This window comes from Canis aureus, chromosome 31 (genome assembly GCF_053574225.1).
Source record: "Canis aureus isolate CA01 chromosome 31, VMU_Caureus_v.1.0, whole genome shotgun sequence".
Lineage (NCBI taxonomy): Eukaryota > Metazoa > Chordata > Mammalia > Carnivora > Canidae > Canis > Canis aureus.
The window spans coordinates 20,872,320-20,890,896 of record NC_135641.1 but is presented as its reverse complement, the minus strand read 5'-3'; the positions used below and the strand labels follow the sequence as shown (position 1 = coordinate 20,890,896).

Genomic DNA, 18,577 nt, shown 5'->3' with positions numbered 1-18,577 from the left:
GATTGATTTGTGGATGTTGAACCACCACTGCAGCCCAAGAATAAATCCTACTTGGTCGTGGTGAATAATCCTTTTAAAGTACTGTTGAATCTGATTATCCAGTATGTCATTAAGAATTTTTGCATCCATGTTCATCAAAGATATTGGTCTTACTTCATTTTTAAAACATGGTTGTGATATTAGCACTTTACTTTGTAGTTCATTGGCCTCTCTTATTACATCTCCCTACTCTTTTCTAGTTAGATGATAGTTATATTTTCACAGGTTGAGGGGTGAAAGGAGTTCATTTCCTAGGACTCTTAAGAATTAGGTGGTTCAAGTATGTAATTATTGTTAAGTCACTTAGCCTCACCATACCTTTACTCAAGGAGAAGGGTGTTTTAATATAGCAGTGAATTTTGGAGAACCTATTGCTGGCATTTACTATTCTGAAACAGCTGTATTAGCACTTACCTTACAAAATGTTATGTGAAGTGGCTAAGGCAGTCTTGCAAAAATTTTTCCAGAGGCTATAGATGTACAAATCAGTTTTTAAAAATGGAGTTTGTGACAAAATACAAGAAATACTCCTTTCATAATTAGGAGATCATATATCTCCTTGAAGAAATAGCTTAAAGCAACTGTAAGTAAGAATATAATTGTAGGGGATCCCTGGGTGGCGCAGCGGTTCGGTGCCTGCCTTCAGCCCAGGGCGTGATCCTGGAGACCCGGGATCGAGTTCCCGTTGGGCTCCCTGTGTGGAGCCTGCTTCTCCCTCTGCCTGTGTCTCTGCTTCTCTCTCTCTCTCTCTCTCTCTCTCTCTCTATCATGAATAAATAAATAAAATCTTAAAAAAAGAGAATATAATTGTATACTGAAAAGGAAAAAAATACGGCATTCTTAATTTATAGCAGCTATTCTCAGAATATAATTGTTGGCTATGGTATGGTAAAGTTGATTTATTCACATGAGGAAATGAGAAGGAAATGAGTGGGGGTCACTACATGCCATGGAAGGCCACAGGGGAAGCATCAGGTCTTGGCCAAGAGGCAGAAGCAGGAGGAAGTGAAAATCCTAGGCTAGTTTCTTTTTGGAGTTTCCACAGGGAAGGTAAGGCAGGGCAGTAAATAGTTTAGGACTGGCTAGTCTGAATACTTCCAGTGGGTTTGGGGTCATAGGGGCATTCTCTAGTAATCTGGGCATGATTTAGTGCAGATGAAATGTTGGCTTGGTATGTGATAGATAAGAAAGTAGTTGGGGATATGGGTTTAGGATCAATTACTAGATCATGGTGATTCTATTTTTAATTCCTTGAGGAACCCCACACTGTTTTCCACAGTGGCTGTACCAGTTTGCATTCCCACTAACAGTGCACAAGTGTTCCTTTTTCTCCACATCCTCACGCAAAACTTGTCATTTCTTATGTTTTTGATGTTTGTCATTGTGACAGGTGTGAGGTGATATCTCATTGTGGTTTTGATTTGCATTTCCCTGATGATGAGTAATGTTGAGCCTCTTTTCCTATGTCTGTTTGGGGGAATGTCTGTTCATGTCTTCTGCTTCTTTTTAATTGGATTATTTGTGGGATTTTTGTATGTGTGTGTGTGTGCGTGTGTGTGTGTTGAGTTCTGTAAGTTCTTTATATATTTTGGGTATTACCCCCTTACTGGCACTATCATTTGCAAATATCTTCTCCCATTCAGTAGACAGTCTTTTGGTTTTGTTGATAGTTTCCTTTGCTGTGCAAAAGTTTTTTACTTTGAGTAGTGCCAGTAGTTTAATTTGCTTTTGTTTCCCTTGCCTCAGGAGACATATCTAGAAAAACATTTCTATGGCTGATGTGAAAGAAATTACTGCCTATGTTTTCTTCTAGGAATTTTATGGGTTTGGGTCTCACATTTAGGTCTTTCAACCATTTTGAATTTATTTTTGTTATGGTGTAAGAAAGTGGCCCAGCTTCATTCTTTTGCATGTGGCTGTCCAGTTTTCCCAGCACCCTTTGTTGAGGGGCTTCCCCCGCATTGTATATTCTTGCCCCGTTTATCATGGATTGACTGACTATATAATCATGGATTTATTTCTGGACTGTCTGTTCTGTTGATCTGTGTGTCCATTTTTGTGGCAGTACCGTAGTGTTTTGATTACTAAAGCCTTGTACTATATCTTGAAATCTGGGATTGTGATAGCTCTGGCTTTGTTCTTCTTTCTCAAGATTGCTCTGACTATTTGGGGTATATTGTGGTCCTGTACAAATTTTAGGATTATTTGTTCTAGTTCTGTGAAAAATGCTATTGGTATTTTGATAGAGGTTGCATTAAATGTGTGGATTGCTTTGGGTAGTGTGGACATTTTAATAATACTGGTTCTTCCAATCCATGAGCATGGAATATCTTCCCATTTGTTTGTGTCTTCTTCATTTTCTTTCATCAGTGTTTTATAGTTTTCAGAGAATAGGTCTTTCACCTTCTTGGTTAAGTTTTTTTCTTAGGTATTTTATTGTTTTGGTGCAGTTGTAAATGTGATTGTTTTCTTACTTTTTCTTTCTGCTACTTCACTGTTAGCATGTAGAAATGCAACAGGTTTTGTGTATTGATTTTGTATCCTGTGATTTTAATTGAATTCACTTATCAGTTCTAGTAGTTTTTTGGTGGTGACTTTAGGGTTTTCTATATATAGTATCATGGCATCTGCAAATAGTGACAGTTGTACTTCTTCCTTACCAATTTGGATACCTCTTATTTCTTTTTCTCATCTGATTATTGTAACTAGGACTTCTAGTACAATGTTGTGTAAAAGTAGTGAGAGTGGACATCTTTGTCTTGCTGCTGATCTTAGAGGAAAAGCTGTCAGTTTTTCCCCATTGAGTATGATGTTAGCTGTGGGTTTTTCATATATGGCCTTATTATGTTCAGATATGTTCCTTCTAAACCCACATTGCTAAGAGTTTTTATCATGAATGAATGTTGTACTTTGTCAAACACTTTTTCTGCATCTATTGAAGTGATATGGCTTTAATCTTTTCTCTTATTGATGTGATGTATCATGTTGATCGATTTGGGATTGTTGAACCACCTTTGCACCCCTTTGCACCCCAGAATAAATCCCACTTGATCGTGGGGAATGACTTTTTAAAATATATTGTTGGATTCAATTTGCTAATATTTTTTGGGGGGATGTTAGCATTTGTGTTCACTAGAGATATGTTTTGTAGTTTTTCTTTTTTTGTAATGTCTTTATCTGGTTTTGATATCAGGGTAGCAATGGTGGCTTCATAGAATGAATTTGGAAGTGTTCCTTCCTCTTTTGTTTTTTGGAATAGTTTAAGATGAATAGGTATTACCTTACCTCTTCTTTAAATATTTGATAGAATTCACCTGTGAAGCCATTTGTTCTGGACTTTTGTTTGTTGGGATTCAATTCATTGCTAGTAATTGGTCTATTCAAAATTTCTATTTCTTCCTGATTCAGTTTTGGCAGGTTAGATGTTTCTAGAAATGTATTTGCTTTTTTCTAGGTTTTCCAATTTTTGGCATATGATTTTTCGTAATATTCTCTTATAACCTTTTGTATTTCTTTGGTATTGGTTGTTATTTCTCCTCCATTTCTCATTTTACTTGAGTTCTTTCTCTTTCTCTCTCTTTGAGGAGTCTGGCTAAAAGTTTCTTCTAAGTTTCTTGGGATTTTTTTGTGTATCTATTATACGTTTTTGAGTATGTATGTTTGTGTGGTTATCATTGGGTTCATATGTAACATCTGATGCATAGAGCAGTCTATATTAAGTTGTTAGTCACTTAAGTTTGAACCCATTCTAAGATGAGTAAATTTTTACTCCCCCATCCTCCATGTTTTTTGTATATGATTTCATACTTTACATCCTTTAATTTTGTGAATCTTTTGACTGATTTCTGGGGATATAATTGATTTTACTGCTTTTGTGCTTTAACCTCCATATGGTTTTGTAAGTGACTCATCTACTACTTTTTTTTAAAAGCTTATTTATTTAAGGTATCTCTACATCTAATGTGGGGCTCACACTCATAACCTTGATGTCAAGAGCTGCATGCTCTTCCAACTAAGACAACCAGGCACCCCTCATCTACTACTTTCTATTATGTCTGCATTTAGTTTTGAAATTTTTTTCCTTTCATAATTCTCTTGCTCCTGATTATAGCCTTTTCTTTCCATTCAAATAATTCCCTTCATGGTTTCTTGTAGGGCTGTTTTAGTGGTGATGAATTCCTTTACCTTTTATTTGTCTGAGAAACTCTGTCTTTCCCTCTAATCTGAATAGTAATCTTGTTGGATGGAATATTCTTGTTCATAGGCATTTTTTTCTTTAAGCACTTTGAATATATCATGCTACTCTCTTCTGGCCTGCAGAATTTCTGCTGAAAAAACACATACAGAGTTTCCCTTGTATGTAACTGTTTTCTTTTCTCTCGCTGTTTTAAAAATTCTCTATCACTACTTTTTGCCATTTTAATTACTATCTGTCTTGGCATGGACCTCCATGGGTTGATTTGTTGGGGGCTCTCTGTGCCTCTTAGATGTGAGTTTCTGACTCCTTTCTCAGATTTGGGGAGTTTTTAGCTATTATTTAAGTAATTCTATGCCTCCTTTTCTCTCTTTTTTTCTTCTGGGGTCCCTTTAATGCTAATATTATTATGCTTGATGATGTCACTGAGTTTCCTTAAGCTAATCTTAGCTTTTATTATTCTTCTTCCTTTTTGCTATTAAGCTTGATTGCCTTCTTTTTTTCCCCTCCTTGGGCCTGGCTACCCAAAGCAGAGAGCATGGTTGCTTTTTATTACTCTGTATTTCAAATCACTGATCTGTTCTTCTGCCTTCTCTAATTTGCTATTGATACTCTCTAGTGCATTTTTAATTTCAGTTATTGAGTTCTTCATCTCTGATAGGTTCTCTTTTTTTAATTTTTAAAATTTATTTATGATAGTCACACACTGAGAGAGAGAGAGAGAGGCAGAGACACAGGCAGAGGGAGAAGCAGGCTCCATGCACCGGGAGCCCGACATGGGATTCGATCCCGGGTCTCCAGGATTGTGCCCTGGGCCAAAGGCAGGCGCCAAACCACTGCGCCACCCAGGGATCCCTCTGATAGGTTCTTTTTAATATTTTCTATCTCTTTGTTAAAGGTCTCAGTGAGATCCTCCATTGTTTTCTCAAGTCCAGTGAGTGTCTTTATGACCATCATTTTGAATTCTTTATTAAGCATATTACTTATCTGTTTCATTTAACTCTTTTAAAAAATATTTATTTTAGAGAGAAAAAGAGAGCACATGTGCACATGAGTGAGGGTAGGGGCAGAAAGGAGGAGGACAGAATCCTTAAGCAGACTCCGCTGAGTGTGGAGCCTGATGTGGGGCTTGATCTCAGGACCCTGAGATCATGACCTACACTGGAATTAAGAGTTGGATACTTAACTGACTGAGCCACCCAGGTGCCCCTCATTTAACTTTTTTAACTGTAGTTTTTGTCCTATTCTCTCATTTGGGGCATAATCCTATCTCTTTATTTTGTCAGACTCTCTGTGTCTATTTCTATGTATTTGGAAAATCAGTTCTGTCTTCTCCTCTTGAAAGTAGCAGCCTTATGAAGAAGAGGTCCTATGGTGCCCTGTAGCATAGTGCCCCATGTTTACCTGAACCAGGTGCTTTAGGGGTGTCTCCTTTGTGGGTTGTGTGTGTCTTACTGGTGTGGCTAAGCCTTGTTTGCCTTCAGTCCAGTTGGCTGCAATGGCCGACTTTGCCTGTCGTGGGTGCATAAGGCAGTTTGTTCTCTGTGCTGTTAAAGGGCTGGTCTGGGGCCCACTGTAGGCTTGTAGTTGGATGATGCCAGCCCTCATATGCCTACCTCAGCCCATCTGCCAGGGCTGCAGCGGTACTGAACTGCAGGGTGCTCTCCCATCCTGCCCCCTGAGAGCCTTGTTGGATGGGGCTGGCAGTTAGACCATCTGCTGAGACTAGTCACACTAATGTTATCTTCTTCTCTCCCCAGGGCAGTAGTTACTTTGGAGTGGCACTGGTCCCTGCTGGGGTTGCTTGCTGGATGTGTCTTAGCAGGAGCCACTTTGGAGGGACATCTGAAGAGTGGGGTGAGGTGGATGAGGTGGACTTGCAGGAGAATGCAGAAGTGGGGTGTGTGGTTTTAGCAAGCTATGAGAGAGTGTTTGAACTGGTATCCACAGGTGTCTGGTTATCTAGGCTGGATCGGGGTGGGGGTGCTGGTGAGATGGCACCTGCTAGGGCTTTGTTCTAGGAGAAGTCACCTAAAGATCCCTGCCCCTCTAAAGCAGGTTCTGAGATTAGTAACTAAATCTCCTTCCCATATACCCCTGATGCCTTCAGACTGTTGCTTCTATACTGTATCTCGGCTCGGTTGTTTGTTATGCTGGCTCCTTAAGAATGGGAGTTCGGTTTCCTGTTGCCCTCTGTATGTCTCAGAGCTAAGCCTGCTGATTTTTAAAGTACCTATAGTTAAGCCCTACTGATTGTAAAAAGTCACAAAGTTAAGAAGCCCCATTGGTTTTTAAAGCCAAATGTTATGGGACTTGCCTTCCCAGTGCAGGTCCCTTGTGCTCCAGGTGCCTGGTGTGGGGTCTCTTCCTCTCCCTTCTCCTGCTTGTGGTGTCCCTGCTGTTGGTGGTTATGTCTCCCTGGGAGTTTGGTTCCTAATTGCATCTCTGCTCCCCCCCACCTCTTTCTGTGTGGCCTCCTCTCTGTCAACTGTGGAAAGTCTGTTCTGCTGGCCTTTGTGTTTTCTGAGTTAGCGGCACTGACATGGCTCTTACCTAGGTATGTCTGTGGGCTGAGTGCGCTCAGGGTCCTCCTACTCCACCATTTTTTCAGAAGTCCTCTTTGCCCATTTTTTTTTAAACATTTTTTAAAAATTTTTGTTTATTTATGATAGTCACACAGAGAGAGAGAGAGAGGCAGAGACACAGGCAGAGGGAGAAGAGGCTCCATGCAGGCTCCATGCACCAGGAGCCTGATGTGGGATTCGATCCCGGGTCTCCAGGATCGCGCCCTGGGCCAAAGGCAGGCGCTAAACCGCTGCGCCACCCAGGGATCCCTTCTTTGCCCATTTTTAATTATGTTTTTTTTTTTTTTCATTTTTAGCTTCCAATTTAAAATTTCTCTTGGTCCACTCAGCTAAAGATGACAAGGCAGAGTCCTGGGAAGCATGGAACACATGTGTCCCTCTCCTGTTCAGTTACATGGAACAGAAGATGTACAGCCTGGCAGGATGTGTTTTTTAAAATTCCAGGTTGTGTGGTAGAGTTACTTCTGCCTAATAAGATGTTCCACATTGGTATTTTTAAAAAAACTCCACGCAGCCCTGGTGACTTAGCGGTTTAGCACTGCCTTCAGCTTAGGGTTTAGCACTGCCTTCTCTCTGTCTCTATGAATAAATAAATAAAATCTTAAAAAAAAACAAAACCCAAAAAACTCCAAGTGTTACCATACCAATTAATATTTCAAAAAGCAAAATATATTGGCAATTTCTTGTTTTGTGTCCTGTAATTTCTAATTTTAGAAAGACTAAAAATCTTTTTGGAATTCCCAAAAGTGGTTTAAAATTTTTTAGCAGGGAAAGGCATAGATTAATTCAGGTTTGGTTTCTTTCCACTTTTTCTCATGTTATAAAGGTAATTTTTAAAAATTCCCAAACTTTTAGGGTGCCTAGTTGGATCAGCTGATCAGCATGGGCTTGTTCATCAGCCAGATTGTTCATTTATAAAAATCTACTCCCTATTATCTCCAAATGTCCTCCATGCAGGATGAATCTGGGGCATATCAACATCAGCATAGTAAATCTTTTTTTTTTTTTAAGATTTTTAAAAATTTATTTATTCATGAGAGACACAGAGAGAGAGAGAGAGAGAGACAGAGACACAGGCAGAGGGAGAAGCAGGCTCCATGCAGGGAGCCCGACGTGCGACTCCATACCAAGTCTACAGGATCAGGCCCTGGGCTGAAGGCAGCGCTAAACTGCTGAGCCACCCGGGCTGCCCCCAGTAGTATATCTTTTTAATACACACTCCTCAGTAGGTCCCCATATTCTAATTTTATTTTGGTGTTCACCAGCCTACCCCTTATTGGGCTTCTCATTGCATATTTTTAGGTCTCAATAGAGCACTTGATTTTGGTGGCTGAAGAGTATACTTTAGCCTGGGAACTTTAGCCAAAAATTCACCTAAAGTAAGACCAGACTTGTAGGTAGCTTAGAACTGTGTTCCCTGAACCATGTGACCATTTTGTCACAGACTATGCAATCTTTGGTATTCCTTGCTTAAAGGAGGAAAATGCCAAAGGAGTATAAAACTTTCTCTGCTGGATGTAGTAACTCTACATATGAATTCCTGATCTTGCGAAGTTCAATGCTATTTAAATAACAATAGAATCTAGATGAGCTATTTAATTATCTGTGAGGAACACACTGATTTTTTTTGCCTATAGATCATTATGTTAAACTCTGCATCTGACCTTCACGGCTACATTGACAAAAACCAACTGACAGAGGATTTAGGGGGAACTTTGGAATACCGCCACAGTCAGTGGATAAATCATCGAACTGTGAGTACCAGCTTAACCTGCTCTTTATACGGTCTCTCTTTGTTTTCCAGAAGAGACAGTTAAAGATCAACTTTTGGGCAGTCGTTGCCCATGACTACCAAACATTGGGAAGGTTGGGTTTTCTAAGCCACAGGTTGGGGAAAAATGTGGTGGAGGGGAGGAGGCTAGGGCATGTCCTGTTGTCTCCCTACACCTCACCTCATCATCTGGCATGGGAGTTTGGGGGCACTTGATTTAGGATACACCTGGGGAGTTTTCAACATACCGGCACCCTGCTATAAGTCAGAGAAATTAATTTACTTGATCAGAGTTGAGCCTCAGATATTAGCATTCCACACAATTCCCCAGATGATTCTAATGTACAGAAAGATTGAAACCCACCAAGTTAGAAGGAGTTGCGTTTGAATATGGTCACTATTACTTATTGTCTGATCTTGGGTCAGTTATTAAATATCTTTCAACTTGTTTTCTCCCCTATTAAAATGGAACTAACAGTGGTTTTCAGCTGGAGGCAATTTTAGACAGACATTTAAAAAGAAAAGATTTTATTTATTTCTTTGACAGAGAGTGAGCAAGCACATAAGCACCTGTTAATTTCCAGAATGTGTATTGAACATCTGTTATGTAGTAGGCCATCAACCAGTGCTGGGGTTACAGAGGTGAGCAGAAAGAAATTCAGTGCCTGTGCTCATTGGACCTTACAGACAGTGGGGAAGGCAGACATTAATCAAATAATCACACAGTGCCAAATTATAACTGTGATAAATGCTATGTAGCAAAGTTCAGTGATTCCTCTGCCTGAAAGTGAAGACATAGCCTTGTTCCTACCCCTGAAGCTGTGCACTGTTACCAGGACTCTCCCTGGTGGAACCTCTCCATAGTCAACCTGTGTACTCACCTTTTCCCCAATATTCCTAAGCTTGCCTGTCAGTGCCTTTTTGTACTCATGCTGTTTCATCAGCCTGGACCAGCTTTCCCCTTCATCACTATCTGCTAAAATCCTGTTCTCCTTACCGAGGCAAGTTTGACTCCAGAGCTCCACTTTTTTAAAAAAAAGATTTTATTTATTTATTTATTTATTTATTTATTTATTTATTTGAGAGAGAGAGAGAGAGAGAGAGAACAAGCAGGGAGAGCTGCAGAGGGAGAAGGAGAAGCAGGTTCTCCACTGAGCAGGGAGTCCAACGTGGGGCTTGATCCCAGGACTCTGGGATCATGACCTGAGCCAAAGGCAAATGCTTCATCAACTGAGCCATGCAGGTGCCCTGGGACAGGCATTTTTTTTTTTTTTTTTATAGTCATAACTTGAGGAGTGTTACTGGCATCTAGTGGGTAGGAGCCAGGAATCTGCTAAGCACCTTATGCATGAGACAGCCCACCACAACAAAGAATTGTCCAGCCCAACTGTCAATAGAGCCAATGACAAGAAACCTCAGTCTAACAGAAGCTACCTGAGAGTGGATGTGAGACTAAGTGGTGTAATGTGTGTGAAAGCATCTGACATGTAGTATTTTACTTTTCTCTACTCACTTATAGTAATGGTTATTCTGCTAAACTAGAAGGGTCAGTAATATGGAAGGAAAAGTGGGATTGAAACTCAAATGATAAAATGTTTCTGTATAAAGTTGTCACTCCCCTTTCCCCACTCTCTTAGTCCCTAGATCCTCAAAAAGACTAGGTTTTCTGAGCCAAGTCAGAAGCTCCCTTTACCACCTGGTGAAACTTGTGGTGTCAGTGCCCCTCTCTCTGTATTGGGTCACTTTAGAAATGTGTTGCTCAACATTTACCAATAAACACCTGAACGACATTTAATTAGGTAGAAGAATTCACTCTCTCTTAAAGTGTAAAATTTTGTGATTTTTCTTAAAAAAAGGAAATTTAAGAACTAAACAAAAATAGATTTCTAGGAACAGTGCATTTATTTCAAAGCTACAGATTCTAATCCTTCCCTCACTTCTTTGTATGCCATGTAATTTGAAGGAAGATACAACCCTTCCCAAAACCTAGAGGAAGACCTACAACCTGGGCAAGAACTCTTTGAACTTCTTATCAGTTTTATTGCAATAACGGTGATTTCAAGAGAAATCTTGGGAATGAAAAAAGGAATGGTGAAGTTCTTCATAATCACATGATTCTCACTAGACCTGAATAGAAAAGATATGGAGGGAAGCTTATGTAGAATATCTTACACAAGTAAGTGTAGTCAGGGTTGTCCTTGCAATTTCATTAAACTGTATGAGAAATGGAACTGGAGTGTTTCCAGCCTTTATTTCTTCACTTCCTAGGATATTATTACATTACTTTAATAATCAAAAGAATTTACTGTCCTGCCAGCTTTATTGGGCTAGCTAGGTCTCCCTTTGGCTCTGACTTTTCTACCAATCCTTTGTTTTATTATGTTATTAATGTTTTTCAAGTTGCCTCAGATCTTTCTTGAAATAACACACATTTGCAGCAAATGAATGAAGAAATAAAACAAATGCACCTTGACATCAAAGACAAGAATAGTTCTCTAAGAACTGAGGGAGGTAAAGAAGACTGAAGCCATGAACATAGATTATTTAAAAACATGGCATAAGCAGACATGTGCATATACCTTCCTACCCCAGGCCTCGTTCATGTCCATGGTTTAATACATGCATTTGTACATGTATTAAACATATTATAATGAGCTTTAAAAAATACAACTAGTATTCAAACATCAGAGGTATTTTTTATATGCCTTTTGCACATTTTATGTATATATTTTATATATATATACATATATAATTAGAACTATAATATATACATGTATATTACATATATAATATATATAGATCCTTTTTTGGATAGTAGTGTACTTTCTGGATGTCAGATCTTTGAGACACATTAGAACTGAAAAGAACCTTAAAGATGATTTATTTCAATTACCTTATTTTACAGGTGAGGAAACTGACCTTCAAAGTAAAGAAGTGACTTATCCAAGGTTATATGGTTGAGTAGTGGCAGAGCCAAGACAAAGGCTGAGCACTTTTCCATTACTCTATCAGCGTCAGGTCCTCTGTACCATTTCCAGGGTGATTGTTTGCTAATCAGATACCTGGAATCAAGTTAATTTGTTAATAGAACTCTCCATAGGAAACCTCTGGCTTTCCTCTATCTCCAGGTCAATATCTGCAGGCCTCACATTTGATTCTCAGAGTTGATGCTGGTATTATCATTACACTTGTAAGGTACTCTACTGTGCCCAAGTCCTTTCAGGTTTGCTATTCCTTTGATCCTCGAAAAAACCCTGCAAAAACAGAGCAATCATTATTCCCATTTTTCAAATAGAGATGCTAGGACTTAGAACAATACCTGGTTTATGCAAGATCACACAGTTAGAATCTGGACTTTAATTCAAGTCTTAAGGCTGTCAAAGCCAAGATCTTTTGTTGATCTGATTTTAAATGTAGTTTTGTTCAATTTAGTTTTTATTGCCAAGAGGTGGTATAGTATAGTGCTTAAGAGTGCTGGTCCTGAGTTTAATCCCAGATCTGACACTTATTTTTTTATATGACTTTGGGGAAATTACTCAACCTTAATATGCCTCAGTTTTCTCATCTATATAGAATGTGGTGATAATAGTAACCTAACTGAGATGCATTATAAGAGGTAATGCATATAAAGCAAAGTACTGTATCTCATATTTTCTTATTATAAGTCCTCTGATAGGTTAGATTTTTATGTTATTCAGTAGAGGCTATTGGTTCAAGAAGTTGAAAGAGTATCATATACAGATATCAGATTATGTAAAAGTTATAACACTTTGATGTGCTTGAAAAAAGATTCTTATAAAAGTTAGTCTGACTTTCCACACCAAAAGTACTGTGATGTTCAAGACTGCAGCTGTATAAATACTTGTGCTAATAGAGGAGATCCCACCTACAGCAATATAAGTATGAACAGGGTTGATGGTAGGGGTACCTGGCTGGCTCAGTCGGTAGAACATGTGACTCTAGATCTCAGAGTCTTGAGTTTGAGCCCCACATTCGTGATAGAGTTTACTTAAAAAAATGACTGATGGAGAAAGACTTTGGGTTCAGAAAGTAGGGGGAGGTGTGTCATGCTCTGGAAGCCTTTATTATGCCAGCCTAGGCTCTGGCCTCTATTATAGCAAAGGGCTGCCCCACATCTGGCACATTCTTTATGATGCACATTTGGGTTTTCAGAAATGTTCTCTGATGATGTAAGAACAGAGGTAATTTTTTCCCAAATGAAAATTAGATTGGGCCTCTTTGCAACTACCAGTTATCCATCTAGCAGCTGTTTATGGGGCTACCTACTGTGTGACAGGCATAGTATCATTTGTTGGGGGTGGGGGGAACAGAGATGAATTGTGTTCACCCTTTGAGGGCAAAATTGTCTTGAGAACAGAGGGAAATGGGCATGGTAGAGCCAGTCTGGTTTACTGGAATGACTTGTGGAATTCTGAAAAGCTACTTGCCTTCAACTAAATCTACTGATAACAATAAGCATAACTTTTTCAAGGTTAGGACATATGTTTACTGCTAAAATGCATTCTGCAGACATCTCATCTGGAATATTAGCTGTGAAGTTACTCATTAGTTAGTAGGTATTCATTTAATGGTAGAACAGAGTCCTTAGTGGAAGGTAAATTTTTATAAAATTTTAAAATTTAAAAATTTTAAAAATTTTAAAATTTTATAAAGAGAGGCAGAGGTCCCCAAACTCTCATCACATGTGACAAAAGTAACTCACTGAAAGGTCACTAGTGACCTAATCACTATATTCATCTTCTTCCTCTGGGTCAAACTTGCTTCCCAAACTTGGTGACTTTGGTTGAACCCTTCTTTCCTTTCTTACTGCCCAATTAATTACATGATCTTGGGCAATTGACCTGTAGGAGCTTCAGTTCCTTCTACTATAAAATGGAGATACAATACCTTCCAATCGGATTATTGAGATGATAGACAAATGTATAGCACCAGGATAATGCATGGCCCATTGCAGGTACTTGGGAAATGGTAGCTACTATCCTTCTATTCAGAGCATATTGGTGAATGTTAAGCTCTCCTCATTGTTATGATTATCTGACCTTCCAGGCCATTGAAAATTTTGCCATGACATTGAAGACCACTGCCCAGATGCTTCAGATGTTTGGGGCCTGCCTAACCACAACAGAGCTGCCCACAGGTGTGCTGTCCACGGAAGACCTCCTCATGTCCCACACAAGGCAGCAGGACAAGCTGCAGGTGAGTAGTTGTGGTCTTTCACAGGCCAACCTCTTGAAGAGAGCCAGGGGCATAATTCAAAGTTAAGCCCTCTTCTTCCTCCTTCTCCAGTGACTTGGCAGCGAATGATCATCCTAAACCTTCTAGATAGGCAGTCTGTGAAGAGAAAAAAGCCTCTTGAGACTGGTTGGTGAATGTAAAAGGATTGTAATTAAGACCTGTGAGAAGCAGCCCCATAAAGGGAAGCTCATTCCACCTTTGTGTTCATAAGATAGGTGTTTGAGCATCGTTTCAAAGGCAGCACTCCTATGATCTGCTGAGGGCAGAGCAAGATATAATGGATAAAACTGCAGTGAGGGAAGGAAGGGTGGGAGTTGGCTTTGGAGGCATAGATTTTCCTGAGGCTGTTGTGAAGTTTTGGGGCAAACTAATAAGCTGACATGTTGCTTCACTTTCTCAGGGATGTGTCTTTTTATTTGGGGAGTAATTTGAGAAAGAAGACATAGAAGGTGCTCTGAACTAAGTTTAAGGAGAGGCACCTATTAACTTCATAAAAGCATGTCAGAACCTGCTAAGAACGGAGGTTGGCAGATTCTTTTAGATCATGCAGTAAAGGGAAGTCTTCCTGGGGCTTGCAGGACGGGCGTCAGCTCTTTTCTGCCTCCAGAAGTACATGCACCAAATCCATTATTTCACAGAAGATGAGAACTCCATAGGGCAGCAAACGGAGGATTAGAAGGTTGAGACATCTTAGTGTTACATGTATATTGCTGCATGGAGCTTGGCAAGACCTGACCTCTTTTATCTGTGGCCCAAAATTTACAAAAATATTTTGCTAGGTGGGTGATTTGTTTATTTAGTCAACATTTATTGACCACCTACCACTACATGCCAGGAGAACAAATGAAAAGAATGTAAACTTGAGGAACACATAGTTGAGTTAGGGGAGTCTCAGAGTCTAGTAATTAAGGCAAATTAATTCTTCCATATATCAGGGAACACTGTTAAATTCTCTTTTTAAGGAGCTTGATATCCAAAAAGAGTTCAAAATGTACTTTTTACATTACTCTGAATAATTAAAAGATCTGTTTTGAAACTGGGAAAACTGAAAGCATCCTAGAAATTTTCCCTAGAAATGTTTCTGACGAGCTTGACAAACACACACAACTTAGCACACCCGTGTTGTTCCCATGTATGCTTTTTCCACATGGATGGAAACTCAGAGCATCTAAGTTCCGAAGATGTGCATGCAGGTGTCCCAGGCTCTTCTGCATGTGGATTGTTCTCCAATGAGAGCTTCCATTTCCTGAGGAAAAGTAACTTAGACAGGCTATAGGCCATGTCTCACTTTACGAACAGTATGGTGACACATACCCTGCTGCCACTAGGACCCTGTCTGTACAGAGAGGAAATTCACTGAAGTTCCTATGGACTTCTGTAGATTTTCCCAGAAGCAGGTTCCCTGAAATTCTCTTCTAGCCTGAGCGCTGACAGTAAAACAATTCAATACCCAAAATGATTAAGGATATTTTCTCTTTGTGGGAACAAAAACCTGCTTAAGCTTTTTGGGCCATATGACAACTGGATATCTACATGGAAAAGAAGGAAATATTGGATGTTTATCTTGCATCATATATAAAATTAACTCAAAATTGATCAAGGGACTAAATGTAAGTTCTAAAATTATAAAACTCTAAGGAGAAAATATGGATGTAAATTCTCATGACCTTACGTTAGGCAGTGGTTTCTTATGTGTAATACCAAAAGCACAGATACCTAAAGAAAATAAATTGGACATCATCAAAATTGAGAACTTTTGTGTTTCAAAGAACCCTATCAAGAAGGTGAAAAGACAACCTGTAGAATGGAAGAAAATATCTATAAATCATGTGTTTGATGAGGGTTTAGTATCCAGAATATATAAACAATTCTTAAATTCAACATTTATAAAAAGACAAATAACCCAACTGAAAAATGGGCAAAGGATTGAACAGACATGTCTTCACAGAAGATATATAAGTGGTTATTAAGTACATGAAGACATGTACAACATAATTCGTCATTAGGGAAATACAAATCAAAACCACAGTGATATATCCACTAGAGTGGCTCTAATTAGAAAGGTGGACAATAACAAGTATTGGTAAGGATGTGAGGAAATTGGAACCCTCATACATCACTTTTGGGAACATAGACTGGTAGGTCCTCAAAAAGTTAAAAATAGTTACCAGAAATTCTCCTTATATGTGTATGCAAAAGAGATTTGAAAACATGTTTCATATTAAAAGTTACACATAAATGTTTGTGGCAGTGTTATTCATAACACCCAAAAAGTGAAAACAACCCACATGTCCATCAACTGATGAACGAATAAACAAAATGTGGTATATCCACACAATGGAATATTACTCAGCCATGGAAAGGAAATACTGATTGATACATGCTGTAATATGTATAAACTTTGAAATAAGTATGCAAAGTGAAAGAAGCTGACATGAAAAACCATATATTGTGTGGTTCCACTTACATGAGATGTTAGAATAGGTAAATCTGAAGAAAAAGTGGGTAGATTAGTGGTTGCCAGGGGCAGAGAAGAGGGAGAAATGGAGAGTGACTGATAATAGGTATGGGATTTGTTTTTGACTGATGAAAATGTTCTAGGGGAGAAAAACATAAAATCATATGCATTAAAAAGGTGAATTTTGTAGTACTATGAACTATGAATGATATCTCAATTTTTTATTTTATTTTTTATTTTTTTAAAAGATTTTATTTATTTATTCATGACAGAAGAGATAGAGAGAGAGAGGCAGAGACACAGGGAGAGAAGCAGGCTCCATGCAGGGAGCCTAACACAGGACTCGATCCTGGGTCTCCAGGATCACACCCCAGGCTGAAGGTGGCGCCAAACCGCTGGGCCACCGGAGCTGCCCAATATCTCAATTTAAAAAAAAAAAGAAAAAGACTTTTGGGCCTACACAACAATAAAATAACCATGAACCCTATAGAGATATGTGCTTTTCTGACTGTTTATGATGGCCCTGCAGACTTTCTTAGAAAAACAGCTCTTCCTTTTGCCTAATTCTATGCTGGTTTTGGAAGCAGTTTACAGAGGCAGGCAGTCTCCCTCTTGAGTCCCAAAGGAGGTGATTCTCACCTCTGACAGTCTTAGGCCAGAAACTCCAGGGTCTTGGCCTTTGGCTCTCAGATGCTTAAGTCAACTGAGATACTTTACCATGTGTTCGTTTAAATAGTGTAAGACTCTCATATATTATTGTTGTTAAAATAAGAAATTTAACAGAGCCAAAGGCTTTTTCTCATCATGCAGAAGCAAAGTGCCAGTGGTCCTTTGATTATGTGATAAAGCATTCTTCTACAAATATGAATTTTGTTTAGTATTCAGTATTTGTTTCACTCAGTAGTTACTCAATTTTGTATTCAGAGATGACAATTCTATCAGTATTTTCAGGGTTACAAATAATCAAGAAGGTAATCAGAATTATAAGTTATTCTTTGTAGGCCCTAGAAATAATTTTATAGTCTGAGGAGTTTTTGTTTTAACTCTACTTGCAGGGAATATAAGTTAGGAATGGATAAACATAAAGGTCTTGATTTTGCAGAGAAAGACAAAATTGGCATTCTTATGAATGCTTTCAGTGTTAATACCTTAACAAATTAGCATTTTGCACTAATTTTATACCACAAGAAGGTCTCTCTCATTAGCTGCCGGGGAAAGGAGTATCTCATCTCTTTGAGGACTTCTCTTTTTCTCAGTTATGAAGACTCGCATTTTAAAGGTTAGCTTCTGGAATTCATTAGTCAGCATTGTAACAAGAAAAAGCATGAAGAGCTAACTTGTAGTGGCAGAAGTGGAATAAGTAATAAAAGTGAAGTTAGAGTCTAAAACATTAGTCATTCATATAATCTCTAGGCTTTGATTCATCCTTTAACTTCCTACCCCACCTCCACCCCTCAGCCTATGACATAGCTGAACACAGCACTTGGCATGGATAGTAGTGCTTTATAAATGTTTTGAGTGAGTGAATGAAGAATGAATGAATGAATGTATACATTCATCTTACCATTGTCGTAGGAAAGAATTCTACCCAGAAATTTAAATTCTCTTGAGCCTGAACCAATCTGCTTGCCCTATTAAGTGGGTCTTGAACCAACTGCTTGTTTCCATAATAATGGAACTGTAATGATGAGTACATGTGGGCACAGCCATCCCAGTTGTTAAATATTTATGTTCTTTGAGTGCCCGACTTTACTTCCCTGGCCCATTTCTTAGGACCCATGAAACCTCCTCATGATTCTGGCCACTAAAGGGGTTAACACATGGACCACAGTTGGCCTCAGGACTGCTTTGGCGCTGACATCTGTGCTGATTGGTCAGTGCCTGCTCTAAACAGTTATTAAATATTCTGAATTGTTACTACTATGGACAAGGGCAAACTCCATTTTTGGCCTAGGCAGCTTATCTTTTCACTTTCCAAGTACCATAGTTCCTCGATCTTTCCCTGTGTATTTATGGCAGATTTTTGTAACCCTGCTGAAGCTGACCATATATTGCCTAGTCCCAAAGCAGTAACCAAGTATGAATTTTCCTTGTATGTGTTTGGTAGAAGGAGATACACAGTGAATGACATCACTTACTCAGATCCACCCTTCCTCACACATTTCCTCATACTCTGTGCAGTTCTTTTAGTATATCTCTCCTGAGCTTCCCTTTCTTCTTTTTTTTTTCTTGTCACTTAGTTTTTATTTTTTTGTAATATAGATATGTATATT

At 38.9% G+C, this 18,577-nt stretch overlaps 1 protein-coding gene across 4 annotated transcripts in view; it reads left to right on the top strand.

Annotated features, from left to right (window-relative positions):
• The window catches only part of MCF2L2 (MCF.2 cell line derived transforming sequence-like 2), a 236,259-nt gene that overhangs the window by 87,203 nt on the left and 130,479 nt on the right, over positions 1 to 18,577 (top strand). For all 4 annotated transcript variants that reach the window (XM_077879819.1, XM_077879820.1, XM_077879821.1 and 1 more), the window contains 2 exons: positions 8,457 to 8,573; positions 13,658 to 13,807. In XM_077879819.1, the coding sequence (XP_077735945.1) occupies positions 8,457 to 8,573; positions 13,658 to 13,807 (267 nt within the window). The remainder of the gene's footprint in view (positions 1 to 8,456; positions 8,574 to 13,657; positions 13,808 to 18,577) is intronic.